This window comes from Toxorhynchites rutilus, chromosome 3 (assembly GCF_029784135.1).
Source record: "Toxorhynchites rutilus septentrionalis strain SRP chromosome 3, ASM2978413v1, whole genome shotgun sequence".
In the NCBI taxonomy this organism is placed as follows: Eukaryota; Metazoa; Arthropoda; class Insecta; order Diptera; family Culicidae; genus Toxorhynchites; species Toxorhynchites rutilus.
This window is the reverse complement of record NC_073746.1, coordinates 269,598,898-269,617,273: the sequence shown is the minus strand read 5'-3', so window position 1 is coordinate 269,617,273 and position 18,376 is coordinate 269,598,898. Positions and strand designations below refer to the sequence as shown.

Sequence of the window (18,376 nt, the reverse complement as noted above, 5' to 3'; positions counted from 1 at the left end):
ATAATTAATTATTTTTAATAATTAATTATTAAAAATTAATAAATGGCATCGTGTAGTGTGTCAGGTCTTTTTGGTATACAACTTTTATTCCATCTATTCACACTCCAAATAGAAAGAGCGTTTCTTTCCATTAGTTGAGATATTCCAGGAGTTCTCAAAGGAATCATCACTTAGTTTGCAGTCGCGTTCCGCACGTGTTGTAGGTGGCAACGTGGAAAGCGTCGGCGCTTACTGTTTCCTAATCACGAGAGTTTTCAACGTTGCCCCACAAATACTAGTTTAGAATACGAACCCTTTTTGAAGCTGCTCCTAACAGGGATATCAAACACTACGCTGTGTCCTCATTTCTGTCAGTATATGATCAAGTTTGTTACCTGAAGTAATTTCTCAGATTTTTTCAAAAGATGGTGGTTAATAGTTGTAATATAATTGTAAGTCTTCAAAAAATGTTTATTATAGTTCTTTCATATGACAATAATTGTTATTCAATAAAACATATTTTTTCAGCGTTGTTATTAATTTTGAAAAAAAAGTATCTCATTGAAAAGTTAATAAAAGAAAAAAAATTAACGCAATGGCCCATTTGTATTTCTTTACGCGAATGAAAATACGGATATAGTGAACCTTTTGCGAAGTCTTCCATCTAGATTCTTAATTCTAACTTGAAAATAAATAGACACTACATCAATCGGTAATTAAATGGTCCCACCATATGCCTTTTTATCCACTCTACATACTTCGCTACATTGGTATACACACCGGGTGCATTTTTGAGTCCACACTTTGCCGGTCCGAAGCTTACAATTCCAACTAAATAGTACTGACCCCTGAGCTGCGCCATTAGAGGACCACCAGAATCACAACTACAAAACCCGGTTCCTCGCCGTTCGCTAGCACACAGCTGAGTCTCTTGTAGTCTCAATCCTGATTCTTTGTATGCTTGTGCACAACCATCGAAATTATCGATACTCAGATGTACTTTCATTTTGACGGTGCTTGCGCTCGCTGGAAAAGGAAATATTATCGTAAAACAATAAACCGCTGAAACCATGTTGCCTCACAGGTTTTGGTTTTGCCCCATCCTACCGAAACAGTTTCTAGAGACCCGTCTTTCACGAAGCGATCTATCTCGTCAGTGGGCAGCAATATTGGCCGTACAAAAGCCGTAACTCTTACGTTCTGCACCAATCGAATCAACGCGATATCGTTGTGTTGGCTCATCTCTCGGGTGAAGTACTTCTCGTGTATTAAAATTCGATGAATCTTCACGTCCAAAGGTGCATCCGCGCACTTGTCACCCAGGCAATCTGTTCCGGTGTGTTTGAGGTCATACTCTCCAAGTCGCACACAGTATCTAAAACTCAAAATCACGGTAATTCGAACGCCAGTCAGTGAACGTATGTTCATAACTCACACTTCCCATGTGCTAGGAATGGCTGTAATGCAGTGGGCTGCCGTCAGGACGAAACGATCGTGAATTAGAGTTCCGCCACAGTGGAACCCGAGGAAACCATACGGCTTTCTATATTGGATCAACGCAGACCAAGGAAATTCATCCAGATGGGTTTGTTGGTTGTTGAGCTTTTCTGTCGCATTTTTCTGAGTATCAGGTCTCCAGTTGTACGGTGATTGACTATGAGTTATTTCAGTTTCCAGAGAAATATGTGACGATATCGATAGATTTTTGTTTGAAGATTGTGGAAAGATTTTACTAACTACTAGAGGTACTACTGCTGGGTACTGGTCATGATTGTCCAAGCAACACACCTGAAAGGGTTCGAAAGAATGTTGAATTTGATCGAACGCTCAATCGTAATTCAAACCAGAGGATTTTTCGCATATTTTCCACACAAGCTGTCCGCCAAACGTTCACTCTGTTTAATCGACCTTACCGGGGCGCGATGAATGTCTGAAAGCGATTGACATTTTGACAACTTGATGCAACGCCCGACGAGCCCATTCAAATTGGTGCACTTTCCATTGGGAACTTGAGAATAATCATTGATGAGATGGGGTATGTATACAAATGAGATAACCGCTCATACCAGAATAGTGTCCCTTGACGGCAAACAGAACAAACAGAACCACCGTAAAATCAAACCTAGGACCCATCTAGAGAATCGTACTTCTCGATTGCGACTAACGCCTATTTAACTCCAGTGGGATTCATTCTTTCTGGATACAGCTAGAATCACTTACAGGGACAGGCAATACGATGGTTGAAGACGAATAATTGGATCTCTAGATATCCTGTCTCATTAGCATAACACGCCACACGTTCGGTCATTAACTTTTCGGCCTGCCTCAATTCCTAATTCCTAAGAGCAGGCAGCTATGCGCAAAGGGCGTCCTAATAATTTTAAATGGAAGAAAGAGATGAATTAAGATACAGATTTGTTGCGTGCCTAGACTTGCTGTAACTGTATTTAAATTGCTCCACATGGCGTTACTTCAGTTGATTAGATTAAATGGTAACCCATATATTTTGATCAAAAGTATGTATCAGTGTTTCATGTTAGTAAATGTATATTTTTCATTTTTTGGTTTTATCAAAAAAAAAACTTTTCCTCAAATATTCCATGAAGTGGTTTCTAGAACTAAGAAGTATCTTATCCTACTTAATTTTCGGATTCATAATTTAGTGGCGCTAGCAACGTATGTTGTCGACTAACTTGTCTGAAGTTGTACTATTTAATAGCTTGGACATCTTTCTACATTGATCCGGCTTAATACAAAATACAAAATACATCTACTTCTGTGTACATTTCAATGATTCAACGATTTTATCAAATGCATTAAAAATGAACTAATTTTGAAGGGCGATGGAAAAAAAATTATCAAAGAAAATTCCTGCCGTACAAATGAAACGTAAATTTCTGCATTACCCCAAAATTAATCGAGCAAACGAAACCAAATTTAGCATGTGGAGGTTTTAGGATGCAATAAATGTGTCTATGGTGGTTAGACATTCCTCCCCCTCTCTAAGAGGGGGTTGCCATACAAATGAAGCATAAATTTCTGCATAACTCGAAAATTAATCAATCAAACGGAGCCAAATTTGGCATGTGAAGGTTTTAGGGGTCAAGAAACGTTTCTATGATGAATGGATACTCCTCCCCCTCTCTAAAGGGAAGCTGCCATACATATGAAGCATAAATTTCTCCATAACTGAAGAACTAATCAAGAAAATGGAGCCAAATTTGGCAAGTGAAGGGTTCAGAGGACAAGAAACGTTTCTATGAAGAATAGACACTCCTCCCCCTCTCAAAGGGAGGGCTGCCGTACAAATGAGGCATAAATTTCTCCATAACTCAAGAACTAAGCAAGCAAACAGAGCCAGAGCTTTTGGAGGTTTTAGGGAACAATAAATGTTTCTGTGGTAGTTTGACACTCGTCCCTCACTCTAAGGAGGGGGAGACTGAATAACTCCAGAACTAATCATGCAAATGGAATCAAACTAGGCATATAGAGGTTTAAGGGATCGATGAACGTCTCCGTGATAGTTCGACACTCTTCCCCCTCTCTAAGAGGAGGCTCCCATACAAATGAAACACAAATTTCTGCATAACTCGAGAACAAATCAAGCAAATCGGGCCAAATTTGGCATGTGGAAGTTTTAGGGGCACAAAACGTGTCTATGGTGAATTGACATTCCTCCCATCTCTCTAGAGGGGGGCTGCCATACAAATGAAACCCAAATTTCTGTATAACTCGAAAACTAGTCAAGCAAATGGAACCAAATTTGGCATGTGGAGGTTTTAGGGTGCAATAAATGTTTCTATGGGCTGTCATACAAATGAAAAAAAAATTCTGCAAAACTCATGAACTAATCAAACAAAAGGAAACAAATTTGGCATATGGAGAACATAGGGGGCAATAATTGTTTATATGGTGGTTTCACAATCCTTCCCCCTCTCTAAAGACAAGGGGGCTGCCATACAAATGAAACACAAACTTCTACAGCAAATTCAAGCAAATGGAGTCAAGTTTTGGATGTAAGGGTTTTTGGATACGAGAAATGTTTCTATGATGGTATGACACCCCTCTCTCCCCTGAAATGGAGAGGGAGTACAGTAAAAATAATACACATATTTCAACCACACATACCAACCAAACATTACAATTGGAATTTTTCGGAAAACTCTTAAGAAAAATGGGAAAATTAGGAAAATTCAAATTCGCATATGTTCTACAATTACATAGCGACAAACGTTGTTAGCCCATTTGATATTTGCGCTAACGAAATTGATTTTTGTTCGAAGGTGGAAATGGATTTTAATGTGATAAAACACACTCTTATATCTTCTTCTGTCTAAATAAAAAAAATGGATCACCGAGTGTGTTGATAATAGCAAAACTCGAGAAAGGAATTGTCCGATTTTGGACTGTCTTTATTATACCATATTTTCTGTATCAAACATTTATTCCACATAACGGAGAAACATGTTATTGACAAGTGGTTGAGAAATCTTCGAGAATTGTGTCTGAAAATAATCTGATATAATAATAAAGAGTTTTGGTAGAAGTACTAGGAAAGGAATTTTAAAGGATAGATTAGATGATCAATCAATGAACAGTTCTGCGATTGGTCTCATGAACGTGCGCTTAGTACGAAAACGTGAATGTGAAAACTAAAAATAAATTTTGGGTGGGACGAAACTTGCTGGGTCAGCTAGTCATATATAATTTTGTGAGGAACCCAAGTTAATAATGTACCTTTTGAATAAAAAGAACCATTTTTTTTTTCAACGGCTAATCCACCTGTCTTTCTTCGGGACAATTCTTCTCCCGTGAATCCCGAAAAAACAACCTTCAATCGTTTCGATAATAAATTTTCTGATCTTAACACAGAAATCAAACGTAACTATCTGCTTGAAACTCATCCTCGAATCGCAACACATTTCCAAAAATATGACGCAATGTATCTTGTTGATTATATCCAAATACCATACTTATGTTACATTATGTCAGTAAAACGAAACATGTTATGCTATACTGTTCGATATTGTTTAAGTTAATTACATGTTCATACACACCGAATAACTTACAGATTGCATTTTAAATTAGTTATTATTAATTATTTTTCATTTAGAACTATTTTGAAAGTTTTTTTAATCTTTCAGAGTGGGCCATGTACTCATATTCATTCAATAAACTTCCGTATTCAACCACTGAATGTGTTTCATCATGCTGTCGTAATATTTGATAACATTGTTGTGGGTAATTGGGTGGGTAATAAATAAAATAAATAAATAAGATATATCAAGAGCCACAAATCATAATGAGAAATGCTATGAAAGGTTAACGCTACGTGAAAATCTACATATTTTATATGACTTTTCGCGAAATAAGTTTGTATTATATGAATGATTAATAGCTGAGAAATAAAGGGAGAAACAGATTCCATGATTGTAGCGTGCAAAAAAAATCAGTTAATCAATTGTTAGAATGTGGGTTACATTTTAAACTAATAATTCACTGTTTATTAGATGTTTACACGGACTTTGAAATTTACGTGGATTTTAGAATTTACGCGGTTTTTGGAATTTACGCGGTTTTTGTTACGCGGTTATCCCCCGTGTAAAAAGCAACTCTAGTGTGAAACATATTCTGCTGCTAGGATATAAAATAAAAGGATAATTAAGATCTAAATTTTGATTTGTAAAGTATTAACACGTATAATTGAGGATTTTCCTCAAAAACGGTTTAGTTATACACGTATGTAAAGGGACAATGCATATTGGACACCGTGTTATTCAGAATACACGTCCTGTCATATCATAAACTAATATATGCAATCAATCTTCCTTCAAAGAAGAACGTCGAAATTATAATTATGATCCCAGAGGCTAGCGGTCAGTGACACAAGTAACGAAAAACAGAACCTAAAAGACAAAAAAAAATGTCAGCCGGCTAGAGACACAATTAGGTTCAAGATTATGTAGAGAACAAAACACCGCAAATTTACCGTTACATGTTTTCTCTGTCTAACTTTAGAAGAAACGCAATTCAACATTTTCGCATCGAATTGTTTGAACATGAAAGATGTGTCAGTTGGTTCGCCCCACATTGTTGCAACCAAACAGTACAGATGTGCAGATCTAAGCCGTACGACATCTTCTGAATTTAATTAAGTGGTTGTTACCTATAGTTGGATAAACAGAGAAATTTTGTGAAAATAAATAATCTGTGAAGCTTGTTAATTATTTTTTTTCTCAAAACAATACACATAAGCATAAACAAAACGCAGGGCCAATGAGTTCCACGGCCAATGGTTTCCTCCACATTCCGGTAGTTTGGTATGTTGTCTTCCAATATACTACATTGGAGCGACAGTTGTTTATGGACAATGCGGGCCACATTGTTGTGGCCCTGAGTGTAGGCTACGTTGGCCAAAATGGGACAGCCTCCCATAATATGCTTTATATCTTCTCCTGGTTGATGACAAATGTCATCAACGTCTTGAGGCCAGACGTACACCCTCAGATTCTTGTCGACATGATCCTTTCCTTTCATGTCGGCTTTTATTACTAAAAAGAGCTCACCACGCAATAGCCACAGAGAGCTAAAATGGTACTAAGCTACATTCCTAGTAAACGGCGAGAAGTCCGGGTTATATTTATTCCCAAGGCTGGCAAACGTGACAGGACGACTCCCAAAGCGTATAGACCAATTAGTCTTACATCTGTCCTCTTAAAAATGATGGAAAATGTCATTGATCTCCATATAAAATCATCATATTTGAACAGGAGACCATTGAACAAATTTCAATTTGCCTACCAAGTAAATAAATCAACTGAAGCAGCGCTTCACACGGGTGCTCCCGTGGCCGAGTGGTTAGCGTCATAACTAACATGCCGGGGGTTCGGGTTCAATTCCCGTTCTGGTCGGGGGAATTTTTCGTCAAAGAAATTTCCTCCGACTTGCACTGTGATCACGCGTATTCTAGAGCTTGCCACTCAGAATGCATTCAAGGCGTGTTATTTGGCATAGAAATCTCAACTAAGTACTAATAAAAATGACGCAAGTAATACTACGTTGAGACGGCGAAGTTCCTCTAGGAACGTTAGTGCCATTGAAGAAGAAGAAGAAGCGCTTCACACGGTAATTTCGAAAATAGAGAAGTCTTTTGATGTTAAAGAAATCTCACTTACAGCTTTTCTTGATATTGAGGGAGCATTTGACAATGCATCCTACAACTCTATAAATAAAGCTATGAAAAAATGTAGTTTTGACATGTGCATCTCCAACTGGATACATTTCATGCTAACCAACCGACTAATAACAGCTAAATTAGGAGAATCTACTCTAACAACGAAACCAACTAGAGGTTGCCCTCAAGGAGGAGTTCTGTCTCCTCTGTTGTGGTCCCTAGTTGTCGACGATCTTCTTAATAACCTAGCTAATTTAGGGTACGAAGTCATTGGTTTTGCTGATGACAAAATCATCTTAGTGAGGGGTAAATGTGAGTATACTATTTCCAATAGAATGCAAGCAGCCCTTAACTACACACTCAAATGGTGTAAGTTGGAAGGACTTAGTGTTAATCCTTCAACAACAGTCATAATTCCATTTACCAGAAAAAGAAAGTATAAGATTCCACCTCTTAGATTGGGAGGTGTACAATTGGAGCTATCAAAACGAACCGAATATTTAGGTGTCATGCTTGACCAAAAACTAAATTGGAACGACCAACTGGAGTATGCTATATATAAAGCCCAGACTGCTCTCTGGAGTTGTAGTAGTATATTCGGGAAAAAGTGAGGACTAAAACCGAGAATGATTCACTGGATTTACTCGGCAATTGTGAGATCCAGACTAACATATGCTTCACTAGTGTGGTGGCCTAAACTCTACACAAATATCAGCTCAGAAAAAGCTCGATAAACTACAACGTCTGGCATGCTTATCAATAACTGGAACAATGCCTAGCGCACCTTCCAAAGCCCTAGATGCTCTTTTTTACCTTCTACCCTTGCACCAATATGTGCAACTTGAAGCGGAAAAAGGTGCTCTTAGGCTGAAGCGTATAAAACATTTTCTAGAAGGAGATCTCACAGGGCATTTACAAATACTGAAAGATTTTCAACTGAACACTATAGTAAGCATGAATGAAGACTGGATGGAAACAGAGACTAACTTCAGTGTTCCCTTCAAAGTGATTGAATTCAATCGCAACGAATGGGAAGAAGGTGGTCCCAAAACTCGTCCAGGATCACTCGTGTTTTATACCGATGGATCTACGGGAGCTGATATTACTGGACCAGGAATCGACATGTCAATTCCAATGGGACAGTGTCCTACAGTTTTTCAAACAGAAATACAAGCTATTCTAACATGTACAAATATTTGACTAGAAATTACAGGTATGCCAATATCTGTATCTTCTCAGATAGCAAAGCAGCTCTTAATGCAGTAAAAGCATACACATGTCAGTCAAAGCTAGTTTGGGAATGTATTTTATCCTTAAAACAACTAGCTGCTACTAACGAAGTTAACCTATACTGGGTGCCTGGTCACTGCGGTATAGGAGGTAATGAAAAAGCCGATCTCTTAGCAAGATTAGGATCTTCAACTGAATTCGTCGGGCCTGAGCCATTTTGTGGATTATGTACATCATGCATGAAATCGAAGCACAAAACCTGGGAAATATCAATGATTGAAGCCAACTGGAGGGCTCTATCAACACCAAGACAATCCAAATTATTCATTACATCTTGTAACAGAATAACACGCAATCTACTCAGCTTGAATAAGGCGGATTTGAGTACATTAACCGGTCTATTGACCGGACACTGTCCGAGCAGGTATCACCTTAAAAAAATCGGTAAACTGGCAGATGATAACTGTCGTTTCTGCAAATTCAAAGCTGAGACTTCGGAACATTTACTGTGTCAATGCAGTACACTAATTCAGCGAAGACTGAGAATTCTTGGAAAGGGCATTCTTATGCCTAACGAGATTGGGTCTGCTGAACCAAAACAGGTAAGGATCTTCATAAAGGAATTTATACCTTCGTGGGGGGATATGCAAAGTCCTGGTGCGACTATCACTTATTCCCTGAGTGATGGAACGAACTAACACTGCATACATAGCAAACTGGAGTGCACTACAATAGATCAAACTAATGGTCGTAGTGGTACAATGCTCCTACAGAAGAAGAAGAAAGAAAAAAATAGCCACAGATCAGAGACTGGGCAACACACAGTGTGGAAATGTCAATGATTCCAAGTTACCCATCTTTGCGTGGTAGTGAAACTCTCTCCAGTGTCGATTGAGTATGGTGTATTCCAGCTTATTTAAATGGTTCCCTCATTGTCCTCTCAAGGTCCTCTAGGTCAGTTTTGCTCCATGTGATTACTCCAAAACTGAAGGTCAACACTGGAACTGCGAATGTGTTGATCGTGTATACCTTATTCCCCGCATTTAGGAAATTGTTCAGGACACAGTTCACTCGACTCAAGAACTTGTTACTCAGCTCTGTCTTGATGTCGGTGTGGCGAATCCCGGTGAGCTGTCAGAATCCAAAGAATCGCCACGAACCATGTCCCTGATTAATTCGTCGTCCTAGAGCTCGTAGCGTCCGTATTCGGTAAATTGTCCTTTTTGAAGATGGACACAGCGGCACTTGTCGTGGCCGAACTCCATGATCGTCCATGTAGCAGATATGGGTCACTTCTTCGTAGGCGCCGTCGCCATACCTTATTTTATAGTCATGACCGTTTCTATTAAGCATTCCACTGAGTGAACCCTCTTAGTGCCAGACAAAACCAAAGCGGGCTAAAAAAATTGCCTTGGAATGTCCTTCTCTTCAGCGTTCTAGACTGCAACATATATTCCCCATCACTGAGGTGCAGAGGCGTACTCCACTGTCACATCGCATGCTGCATAAACCTCATGATGGTGGGATCTACAGGGTTTTCCATTTCGGGCTTCCGAAAGTATACAACCCTGCGCTGACAACCGTTTGACATAGCTATCAACCAAAGCGTCATATCGTTAGTTGAATGTCTGCCATTTTACAATATGGATCGTTTTAGCATCGCACAACGTGTTCATTTTGTTAAATTATACAATAAAAATGATGAAAAACCGGCAAATGTTTTTGAGCATTACGGACGGATTTTGGTCGTCATGGACGGCCTACAGAGCACACAATCGCTAATGTAGTGCGTAAATTCGAACAAACTGGATCCGTAGCGGATATTGTGAGACCTGTGCATCATCGTAATGTGCGTTCGGCCGAAAATATTGCTGCTATTGCTGCCAGTGTGGAGGATGACCCGAATGTTTCGATTCCACGGCGTGCTCAGCAATTGGGCTTGTCAAACACATCATTGTGGCGAATTTTGCATTTGGACTTGCACCTACATCCATATAAAGTCCAACTGGTACAAAAATTAGAGCGTGGTGACCATGGAATGCGTCGGGCATACGTCGATTGGGTGAACGAACAACAGCAGCAAAATGCTGAATTTTCGCATCAAATTTTCTTCAGCGATGAGGCACATTTCGAGCTCGGTGGCTATGTGAACACCCAAAATTTCCGTATATGGGGCTCAAAATCCACACGTGATTGTTGAGAGGCCATTGCATGCGCCAAAAGTCACTGTTTGGTACGCATTATGGTCTGGTGGAGTCATCGGGCCGTATTTCTTTGAAAATGAGGACGACGAGACGGTAACTGTGAATGGTGAGCGCTATGGCCGCATGTTAACCGATTTTGTTTTGCCACAAATTGAAGATATGGATACGGATGACATGTGGTTTCAGCAGGACGGCGCCACGTGCCACACAACACGACCGAACATGGCCATATTGCGAACGAAATTTGAGGGACGCATAATTTCGCGTTTTGGTGATGCCAATTGGCCATCCAGATCATGCGATTTGAACCCGCTAGACTTTTTTTTTGTGGGGTTATGCGAAAGACCGTGTCTATGCCAACTCTCCGCAAACTCTTGAACATTTGAAAGACAACATTCGTGAAGTTATGACCGAGATACCGCCCCATATGTGACGAAAAGTCATCGAAAATTACCTGTTCCGGATCAAGGTGTGCGAGGAAGCCCTAGGGCGACATTTGAATGATGTTGTATTTCACACATAATGGCATAAACCAAACTTTAATTTGAAATAAAAGTTTCATCGAAATTCGAATTCTAAGTGTGTTTTATATGAATTTACTTGCGGAATTTAAAGTTGGAAAACCCTGTATTTTATAGAGCTTCAACATGAGAAACGAGTGAGATATGAAGTCATAAGCCTTCTTATAATCGATAAAGGCCATTCTGAGGTTCCACTGATTTTTACATGAAATTCAATTTTGTTGACGAATCATAATTCATTTAAATTTTTGTTTTATTTTTATTTTGTTTTATTTTTGAGTAAAAACTTTTTGACGTTGGATTACGTTTTGTCGGAAACATATTTGGGGTACAAATTGATAAAAGAAAAATCTGCCGCATTTAGACACTCTCTAACAAATTAATACAATGAAAAGAAATATATATTTTATGAAACTTACCATCGAACAATTGACAAATGTCAAATAATATCTACACGAATATCCCGCATTCTGATTGGTCAATTGGTACAAGCAATCTGTACTCTCCCAGTTGCTCATTCAATACGAGTACCGGACTGCGCAATGAATTATGTGTTTTGTTTGATGTTATGTTGCGGTAAATCTCACGTTTTGATTGGTCCAATTTGCGCCTCCCCAGTTCTCAACTCGTTCCCCTTCGGCATAATATTTTTCAAATGTATCCAGAATCAATATGCGGTCGATTCGCAAACACAACCCTCCTGTAACTTTTTGTTGGTGAGTAAAATTTTGCAAGTGTGTAGAGAGTGACAGTTGCATACCTTTGTCTCAAAGAAATACGGAATAATCACATCAATCAGAGGATTTGGGCAGCAAATCCTCTGAAAAAAAACTCTTGCGTTTCATACATCATCAAAGCTTAGTATCCTTGCATTGCCTCCGGCACTATTGAGCATGATGTTTTATGACTCGGAAACCGCCCAAAAATATTCTGTTCTCGTACAAAACAGTAGCCATCACCTCCGGAGTATTTTCACCTCATGAATCGCCCGAGAAATAACTGAAACTGAAGCACACATATAAAAAAACTGGATAAAACTGAACAATATTTGAAAACACTGGAAGATTTTAGGGTTTAACTGTTTGACTGGATCGAGGAAAAAAAACTGGAAGAATCCAGTTTAAACTGGAACATTGGCAACGCTGCTTGTCACACTTGTTCTATAGTACAATATCCTTGATCTGCAGTACAATTTCGCCGGAATCAATAATCCTCTATACGGCTAGAGTCATGTGGCCTTCATACCCCTAGTGGTGACCAACGATACCCCGCATGATTTTTGTATCACCATTTTGATACCTTTTTCGATTTATCATATAAAGTTATGAAATAAAAAGTAAACCTTCTGAAAATCAACGTGATTGTGGAAAACATCCTAAAGATCGATGCTGACACAAAGAAAAGCTTCAATTTTGTAAACATTGTGTTTAATTGTACCCCATGTTTAGGGTGGCCGTCATACCCCGCCCTCCCCTACAGATTGGTATACATAACTTGCTGCTTCAAACTATAAATCTAGAGAGGTCGATATTTTTCTCAACGATTTATTGCTATCGTGCAGCATTTCGTTGAGAATGTAGCTGTAAAACCTCTGACTAAAACTAAAGCAGGTGGCTGACTATGCTGAGGGCTAGATAAAATTTAAGTGAAAGGTTTCAAAAACCATCAATGTTCAGTAGGATCAAGAAATCTTAATGTAATGATTTATTCATTTGAATCAAATTTCGCAGCTTATAGATATTATTTTGCAGCTGCCATAAACTTTTTGCGCATCGTTTCAAGTGCAATGTCAAACAACTTATTAAGCCTATTTTTTGCAACACTCAGAATCCGCAGCTCCAAGAAGCTAGAAGTCTACCATAATCAGGTTTAGTATTCCGGTTCCGAAAACTAGAAGAGATGACACTATCATTGGGTCACTGTCTCGGTGTTATCGCTGATGTGCTGAACCAATACGCAAACGCGCTAACGAATCAACGCATACTCACATCGTTGAGCAGAACGTTGTGATTCACTCCGAACGACTCTAGACCATCCGCATGTAACTCCCACTTCCACTCGTCGGCTTATCAGAGCTCAGCCCAGATCGTCTGTGTATACATTCGTCCTGACACGCTTCGGGGAGAAAAATCTTCGAATGATTGCTTCGGGGAAGCCGAATCGGTGGTGATTCGCGCGTGTCTATTGCTGTTGTGTGTATTGTGGCACACCAATATCGTTGGTGGGGCTGTGTAAAATTTGACCACACGAGTGCTAATTAGATGTAATCAGTTTCGCGCGAGTAATCTTCGTGAGATGACGATTTATGTGGGTCTTTCGATAGCGCTGGCGGTGATCATCGCTGGACAGGCGGGTAAGCCTTAATTTTTGTTCGATCGGAAAAAACCCACAGACAATTTATTGGTATTACAAATCGTTTTAGCGGACATAGGAGAGTCGTGCACCGATGGTGCAGGTATCGTGGGAAAATGCAAAATTCTAAGCGGATGCAAATCGATCGTAAATCTTCTATTGCGGGGAAATTTCACTGAAAATGAGAGGAATTATATCAAGAAATCGGACTGCGGCATGGTCGACGGCTCAAGAACGGTCTGCTGCCCCTTGCCTCAGAAATCCGAGAAACGAATTGATACCGCACTGCTTCCAGCAGTGAAAGATTGCGGACGAACTTCCGCAAGCCGCATCGTTGGCGGGGCAATCGCAGATCTCGATGATTACCCGTGGTTAGCTAGGATTCAGTACAACAAGCGTGAGTACTCAAAACTTTTTTCGATCTTATATGACGTTCCGTGTGCGACACTGGATCATGAGATGGTTATCATGCAGCATTTGGTTGAATAACAACAGTGTATATGTTGAATTACAGAATGTGAATATAGGTCATCGTTGAGATGATTAGTGTTTGTGGTCACCAATGACTTGGAAAATCCAGAAAATTTCCAAACATTAGATATTATGAATACGTCTACTTCTAACGGGTGTTTTTTTTTTGCTGTTTGGTTTTTCAGCGCACTATTTTAACGGATCACGCGTGATTCGTGTCATGTGGCAAAATTAAATTTGTGAAGTTTCATTCCCATTTCATTATGGAAAGACTTACAAACGAACAAAGCTTTCAAACCATTGAACTTTATTATCAAAATCAATGCTCTGTTGAAAAGGAGTTTATTTTTTGCTTTGTCGAAAAATTGTCTTTAACCACGAAACACTTTTTCGGTTGAACAGATACGTTAATAAGCAAAATTACAGTATTTTGTCCGATGGGTAGCCACTAGCACTATAACAGCTGCCAATGCTTCCCTAAAAATGTGCTGTTTGGTGCGGGATGTGGTCCGGAGGAATCATTGGCCCGTACTTCTTTAACACGTTAGGCCCCGGATTGTTCTTGCTGTGCTTTCCATTCAGTCCGCATCAAGAAAATTTGCTTAATATCAGTGTCGGTCTCCGGTTCGACGAAGTTAGAAGTTTACATATCGTAAAACATCCGAAAACAAACCATGTTCTTTTTTATTTCATCATTTTGTAACTATCAGTCCCAGTGATCAACGTTCTTCTAACGAAAAGCTCAACGTCAGTCCCTATGGACTGACACGGGGGCTCAACGTGTTAAAGATGGAGGCGAGTACAACGTTACTCTCAATGATGATCGCTATCGTGAAATGATTTCCAAATTTTATGACCCAAAATACACGAGCCAAATCTGATTGACATGTGGTTTCAACAAGACGGTGCCACATGCCACACAACACATGAAACGATGGACGCATTGCGCAATGAATTTGGTGATCCTAGATTGGTCTAGATCATGCGATTTGACGCCGTTGGACTATTTTTTGAGGGGGGTTTTATCGATTCAAGCACTTGAAGATAACATCACACGTGTTATCGATGAGATACCAGCCGATATGATCGAAAAAAAAACTCAAAATTGAACGTAACCGTGGCCAACGTTTACATGAAATAATCTTCTAAAAATTTAAAAAACACAAAAAAAAATGCATACATCTTGTCTAGAAGTCTATCGATCATCTTTAATGACTTCTCGTTCCAAACTCGTTTACTATGGAGTCAGTTAGAATTAGTTACACGTTTCCATTATATCACGTTCGAAGAAATTTACTCCAGTTCCACAGTAACTCAAATTTTATTTTCTACATGACTCACATGCATTGTCTATATGTTTTATCTAATATATTTTCTTATGTTTCGAAAAAAAGTTTATATAAACGAATCTTTAACAGTGATAAAACCGAGCGTAATATGAACAAAACGGGAACGGGATTTCCATCTGATCCCACCAAACACAAATTCTTTCTCTTATAGTACAACCGTGCAACCGATGTTGTTAGTTCCCCTGGATTTACTCAATATCTTTGACATTTAGGATTTTCGAAATAAATCAAATTTTCATCGCCAGTCACAATCTGATGGAGAAACTTCTTCATTCTGTAACTGGCGATCAGCATTCCGCATGTATATTTTTCAGTTTTTCTGTTGTCTTTCGTTCAGCTCATGTGGCACCAATTTTCTGATCTTCTGGATCCATGGCCTCCAAGAGTATGAATATGACTTCTGACGGAGTGTCGTCTGTTGTTTCCTTCATGGTTTTTTTTTTCAGTGTACCGAGCGTCATTGTAATGTGAAATAACTTTGCACCTGTAACTCGATATTGCTGTTTTTTTGCTTACAGGTCATTATTCAATTCGCTCAGGAACAGTTTCGTTCGACTTCAGCAGCTTGCATTACCTTATAAACGTGAATGTTCCGTAACTCCTAGCAACTTCAGTAACTCCTAAATCGGTTCCAATTGAGTTTAAATTTTTTTTTGGCTTTTCTAATCGTGATGTGTCATCTACATTAGAATTATTAATTTTCAACGTATATCAGATAAATCTACAGAATTCGCTAATTCAGACGTAAACAAATTAACGCACTTCAAAATTACTAGTGCTGATCGAATATCCAAGTTGTTAAATTCATTTGGGAAAATGATCGATTTCTTTTGTGAATGAAAAACAGTATCACTCAAATATACAACACGATAAGATTTATGTTGGGCAAAATTTCTATAAATATCTTCCAATCGATTGATGCCTTTCCACATGTTTCACAGAAATTACGTTGTTGTTTTAAGTCTTCAAGTGACGCACTACCAGTGTATGGAAAAGTCGTTTTTGAAACGGCTTTGGATCCATTACCCAACTATGGTTTTTGGCCATCACATTCTATGTATAAAATATTTTTACTTCGCTGAACATTATTGACTCATCGAATATCCACACATCGATCCGAATTTTTCGGTTTAAAATACATTTGTTCTGTGCTTTTCTGTACTTACTTACCCATGCCGTCAACAACGAATAGCTAATATAACAGCGAAGTAAATGGGTCTAGAACGTCGTTTGATGTTGTAGAAGGCGAACACGGTATCTGACAAGCGTCGAACAACAGTGAAGTGTCTTTTTCAAGGCAAGTCGAGGAGGAGTTCGAGGAGAGTTTTCTTCACAAGGGCCTTCTCAGGGCTAGAGACAACTGAACTTTAAAGTTTAAAGTCTCTATAATTAAACAAGAAGAAGAAGAAGAAAATGGGCAACATCGAGCCCAAAACCGGTCGACGAAAAAGGTAATTTCAACCTTTCTAATGTACTTAATACATATTGTGTCCTAGTCCCGTGTCGCGTCTCGTGAGTGGGGAGGAGATTCATCTTTGATTGCAGTAAGCAACAGATCACGATTAATTAACCGCGAACAGCTCACGATTAATAGACGAGCGGCCATAGACCCATCTTGATGCTGATGTCACACACAACGGTTTTGTTTGATACGAAGAGCGATAGCAAAATCACTCTGGGGCTTGATGCTTTGTAATTAACATCACACGCACACATTGTTCTTGTTTCATACTTTGTCCAATGTAAATTGAAATAATTGTTATAATATTATGGTTTGTTTATTGGAAATTTGGGAGATTGCTATAGCTATGTAATCCTAAATGCTACGAGAGAATTTATGTTGATTCACTAACTTGCCTTTTTCGATGTTAGTACATTGAGAAATAAGAAAACAATTTATGACATATGCTCATATCGTGTATTATTCTCGCGAGGGTAAAAATTGAGCATGAATCAATCATCTCCCACTGTTTCTACTAAGCCACTTCAACTATCAACCCTTTCCAAAGCCACCAAAATATTCTACCGAAGAGTAAATTCTAAAATTTCGGTGCATTCTGAATAATGTTCGAAGTGATGAAGAAGTGAATTGAGACAAATAATTTCGTAGTCCGATGTCAACAATGCGGTTGTGTGCTGGACACAACCCCTATATTTGTGTATACCAGAGATATAAACTCCTTGAATTCTTCCACAAACTTAAAATAGACTTCTCATGGCGATAGACCAAAACCACAAAAATCTCTTAATCGAAAACGGCAAACTATCACCATTATTATAAACACGTTTTCATTTTCAGCCAACAACCGCCTTGGCTTCCATTGTGGTGGAGTCCTCATCAACGATCGCTACGTCCTAACGGCAGCTCACTGTATCCAAAGTGTTCCGGCTTCCTGGACAGTGTAAAACAGAACTCGTCATAACGTACCGAAGATGAATCTAATTCCACCCAATTGTCCATTTCAGCTACAAGGTGCGGCTAGGCGATTACGATTCCGAGTCGGATGAGGAGTGCAGCGCGCACGACCCAAACGATTGTGTCAATTCGGTTCAGGATATTCTCGTGGCATCGGTCTATGTTCACGAGGACTACTTCCAGGAGAACGGAGCGGACTATAACGACATCGCTCTAATTCGACTGGTCAAGCCGGTGAATTACACTGAGTACATTCAGCCAATCTGTTTGCCAACGACTGCAGAGCTAAGGAATATGAACGTCGATGGATTGCAAATGACCGTCGCTGGCTGGGGACAGACAGAAACAAGGTCGGCCAGCCGATATAAAATGTACCTCAATGTGCCAGCCTGGAACAATACTCGTTGCGGAGGAGCGTTCGAAGGGGTTAACGTTGACATAATCGATTCACAACTCTGCGCCGGTGGGGAAGTGGGCAAGGATTCGTGTCGAGGCGACTCGGGAGGTCCGCTGATGAAGGTCGAAAAGATTGGTGGGGTATCGGCGTGGTTTTTGAAGGGTATTGTTAGTTTTGGTACGGATAAGTGCGGAACAGAAAATATTCCCGGGGTGTATACTAGAATTAGTAAATACATGGACTGGATACAAGAGAATATAGAAGATTAGACTCAGCAATGCAA

General features: G+C 39.4%; 3 protein-coding genes across 3 annotated transcripts in view; 1 reads left to right on the top strand and 2 right to left on the bottom strand.

Annotated features, from left to right (window-relative positions):
• Window positions 1-18,376, bottom strand: part of LOC129774227 (transmembrane protease serine 9-like) — a 39,525-nt gene that overhangs the window by 13,270 nt on the left and 7,879 nt on the right. The window contains exons 6-9 of the mRNA XM_055777935.1: window positions 18,072-18,334; window positions 1,415-1,633; window positions 1,062-1,354; window positions 760-1,005 (exon numbers count right to left, since the gene is read on the bottom strand). Of these exons, the coding sequence (XP_055633910.1) occupies window positions 760-1,005; window positions 1,062-1,354; window positions 1,415-1,633; window positions 18,072-18,334 (1,021 nt within the window). The remainder of the gene's footprint in view (window positions 1-759; window positions 1,006-1,061; window positions 1,355-1,414; window positions 1,634-18,071; window positions 18,335-18,376) is intronic.
• On the bottom strand, window positions 542-13,335 carry LOC129775530 (CLIP domain-containing serine protease B4-like). The gene is made up of 8 exons (XM_055780368.1): window positions 13,097-13,335; window positions 11,869-12,113; window positions 11,528-11,808; window positions 2,046-2,350; window positions 1,824-1,987; window positions 1,415-1,767; window positions 1,062-1,354; window positions 542-1,005 (listed from the first exon to the last, which is right to left on the bottom strand). Exons 4-8 carry the CDS (start codon window positions 2,110-2,112, stop codon window positions 680-682), a joined length of 1,203 nt encoding a protein of 400 aa, XP_055636343.1. The 5' UTR covers window positions 2,113-2,350; window positions 11,528-11,808; window positions 11,869-12,113; window positions 13,097-13,335; the 3' UTR covers window positions 542-679.
• LOC129775531 (CLIP domain-containing serine protease B4-like) lies at window positions 13,189-18,376 on the top strand. The gene is made up of 4 exons (XM_055780369.1): window positions 13,189-13,461; window positions 13,531-13,857; window positions 17,580-17,682; window positions 17,747-18,376. Exons 1-4 carry the CDS (start codon window positions 13,404-13,406, stop codon window positions 18,360-18,362), a joined length of 1,104 nt encoding a protein of 367 aa, XP_055636344.1. The 5' UTR covers window positions 13,189-13,403; the 3' UTR covers window positions 18,363-18,376.

Coding starts and splice junctions, on each gene's coding strand:
- LOC129775530 (XM_055780368.1), bottom strand. CDS start 2,112: ATGGGTCCTAGGTTTGATTTTACGGTGGTTCTGTTTGTTCTGTTTGCC. Junction 1,768..1,823: donor AATATGCGAAAAATCCTCTG/GTTTGAATTACG, acceptor GAACCCTTTCAG/GTGTGTTGCTTGGACAATCA. Junction 1,006..1,061: donor ATGGGGCAAAACCAAAACCT/GTGAGGCAACAT, acceptor TTCCTTTTCCAG/CGAGCGCAAGCACCGTCAAA.
- LOC129775531 (XM_055780369.1), top strand. CDS start 13,404: ATGACGATTTATGTGGGTCTTTCGATAGCGCTGGCGGTGATCATCGCT. Junction 13,462..13,530: donor GATCATCGCTGGACAGGCGG/GTAAGCCTTAAT, acceptor AAATCGTTTTAG/CGGACATAGGAGAGTCGTGC. Junction 13,858..17,579: donor TAGGATTCAGTACAACAAGC/GTGAGTACTCAA, acceptor TTTCATTTTCAG/CCAACAACCGCCTTGGCTTC.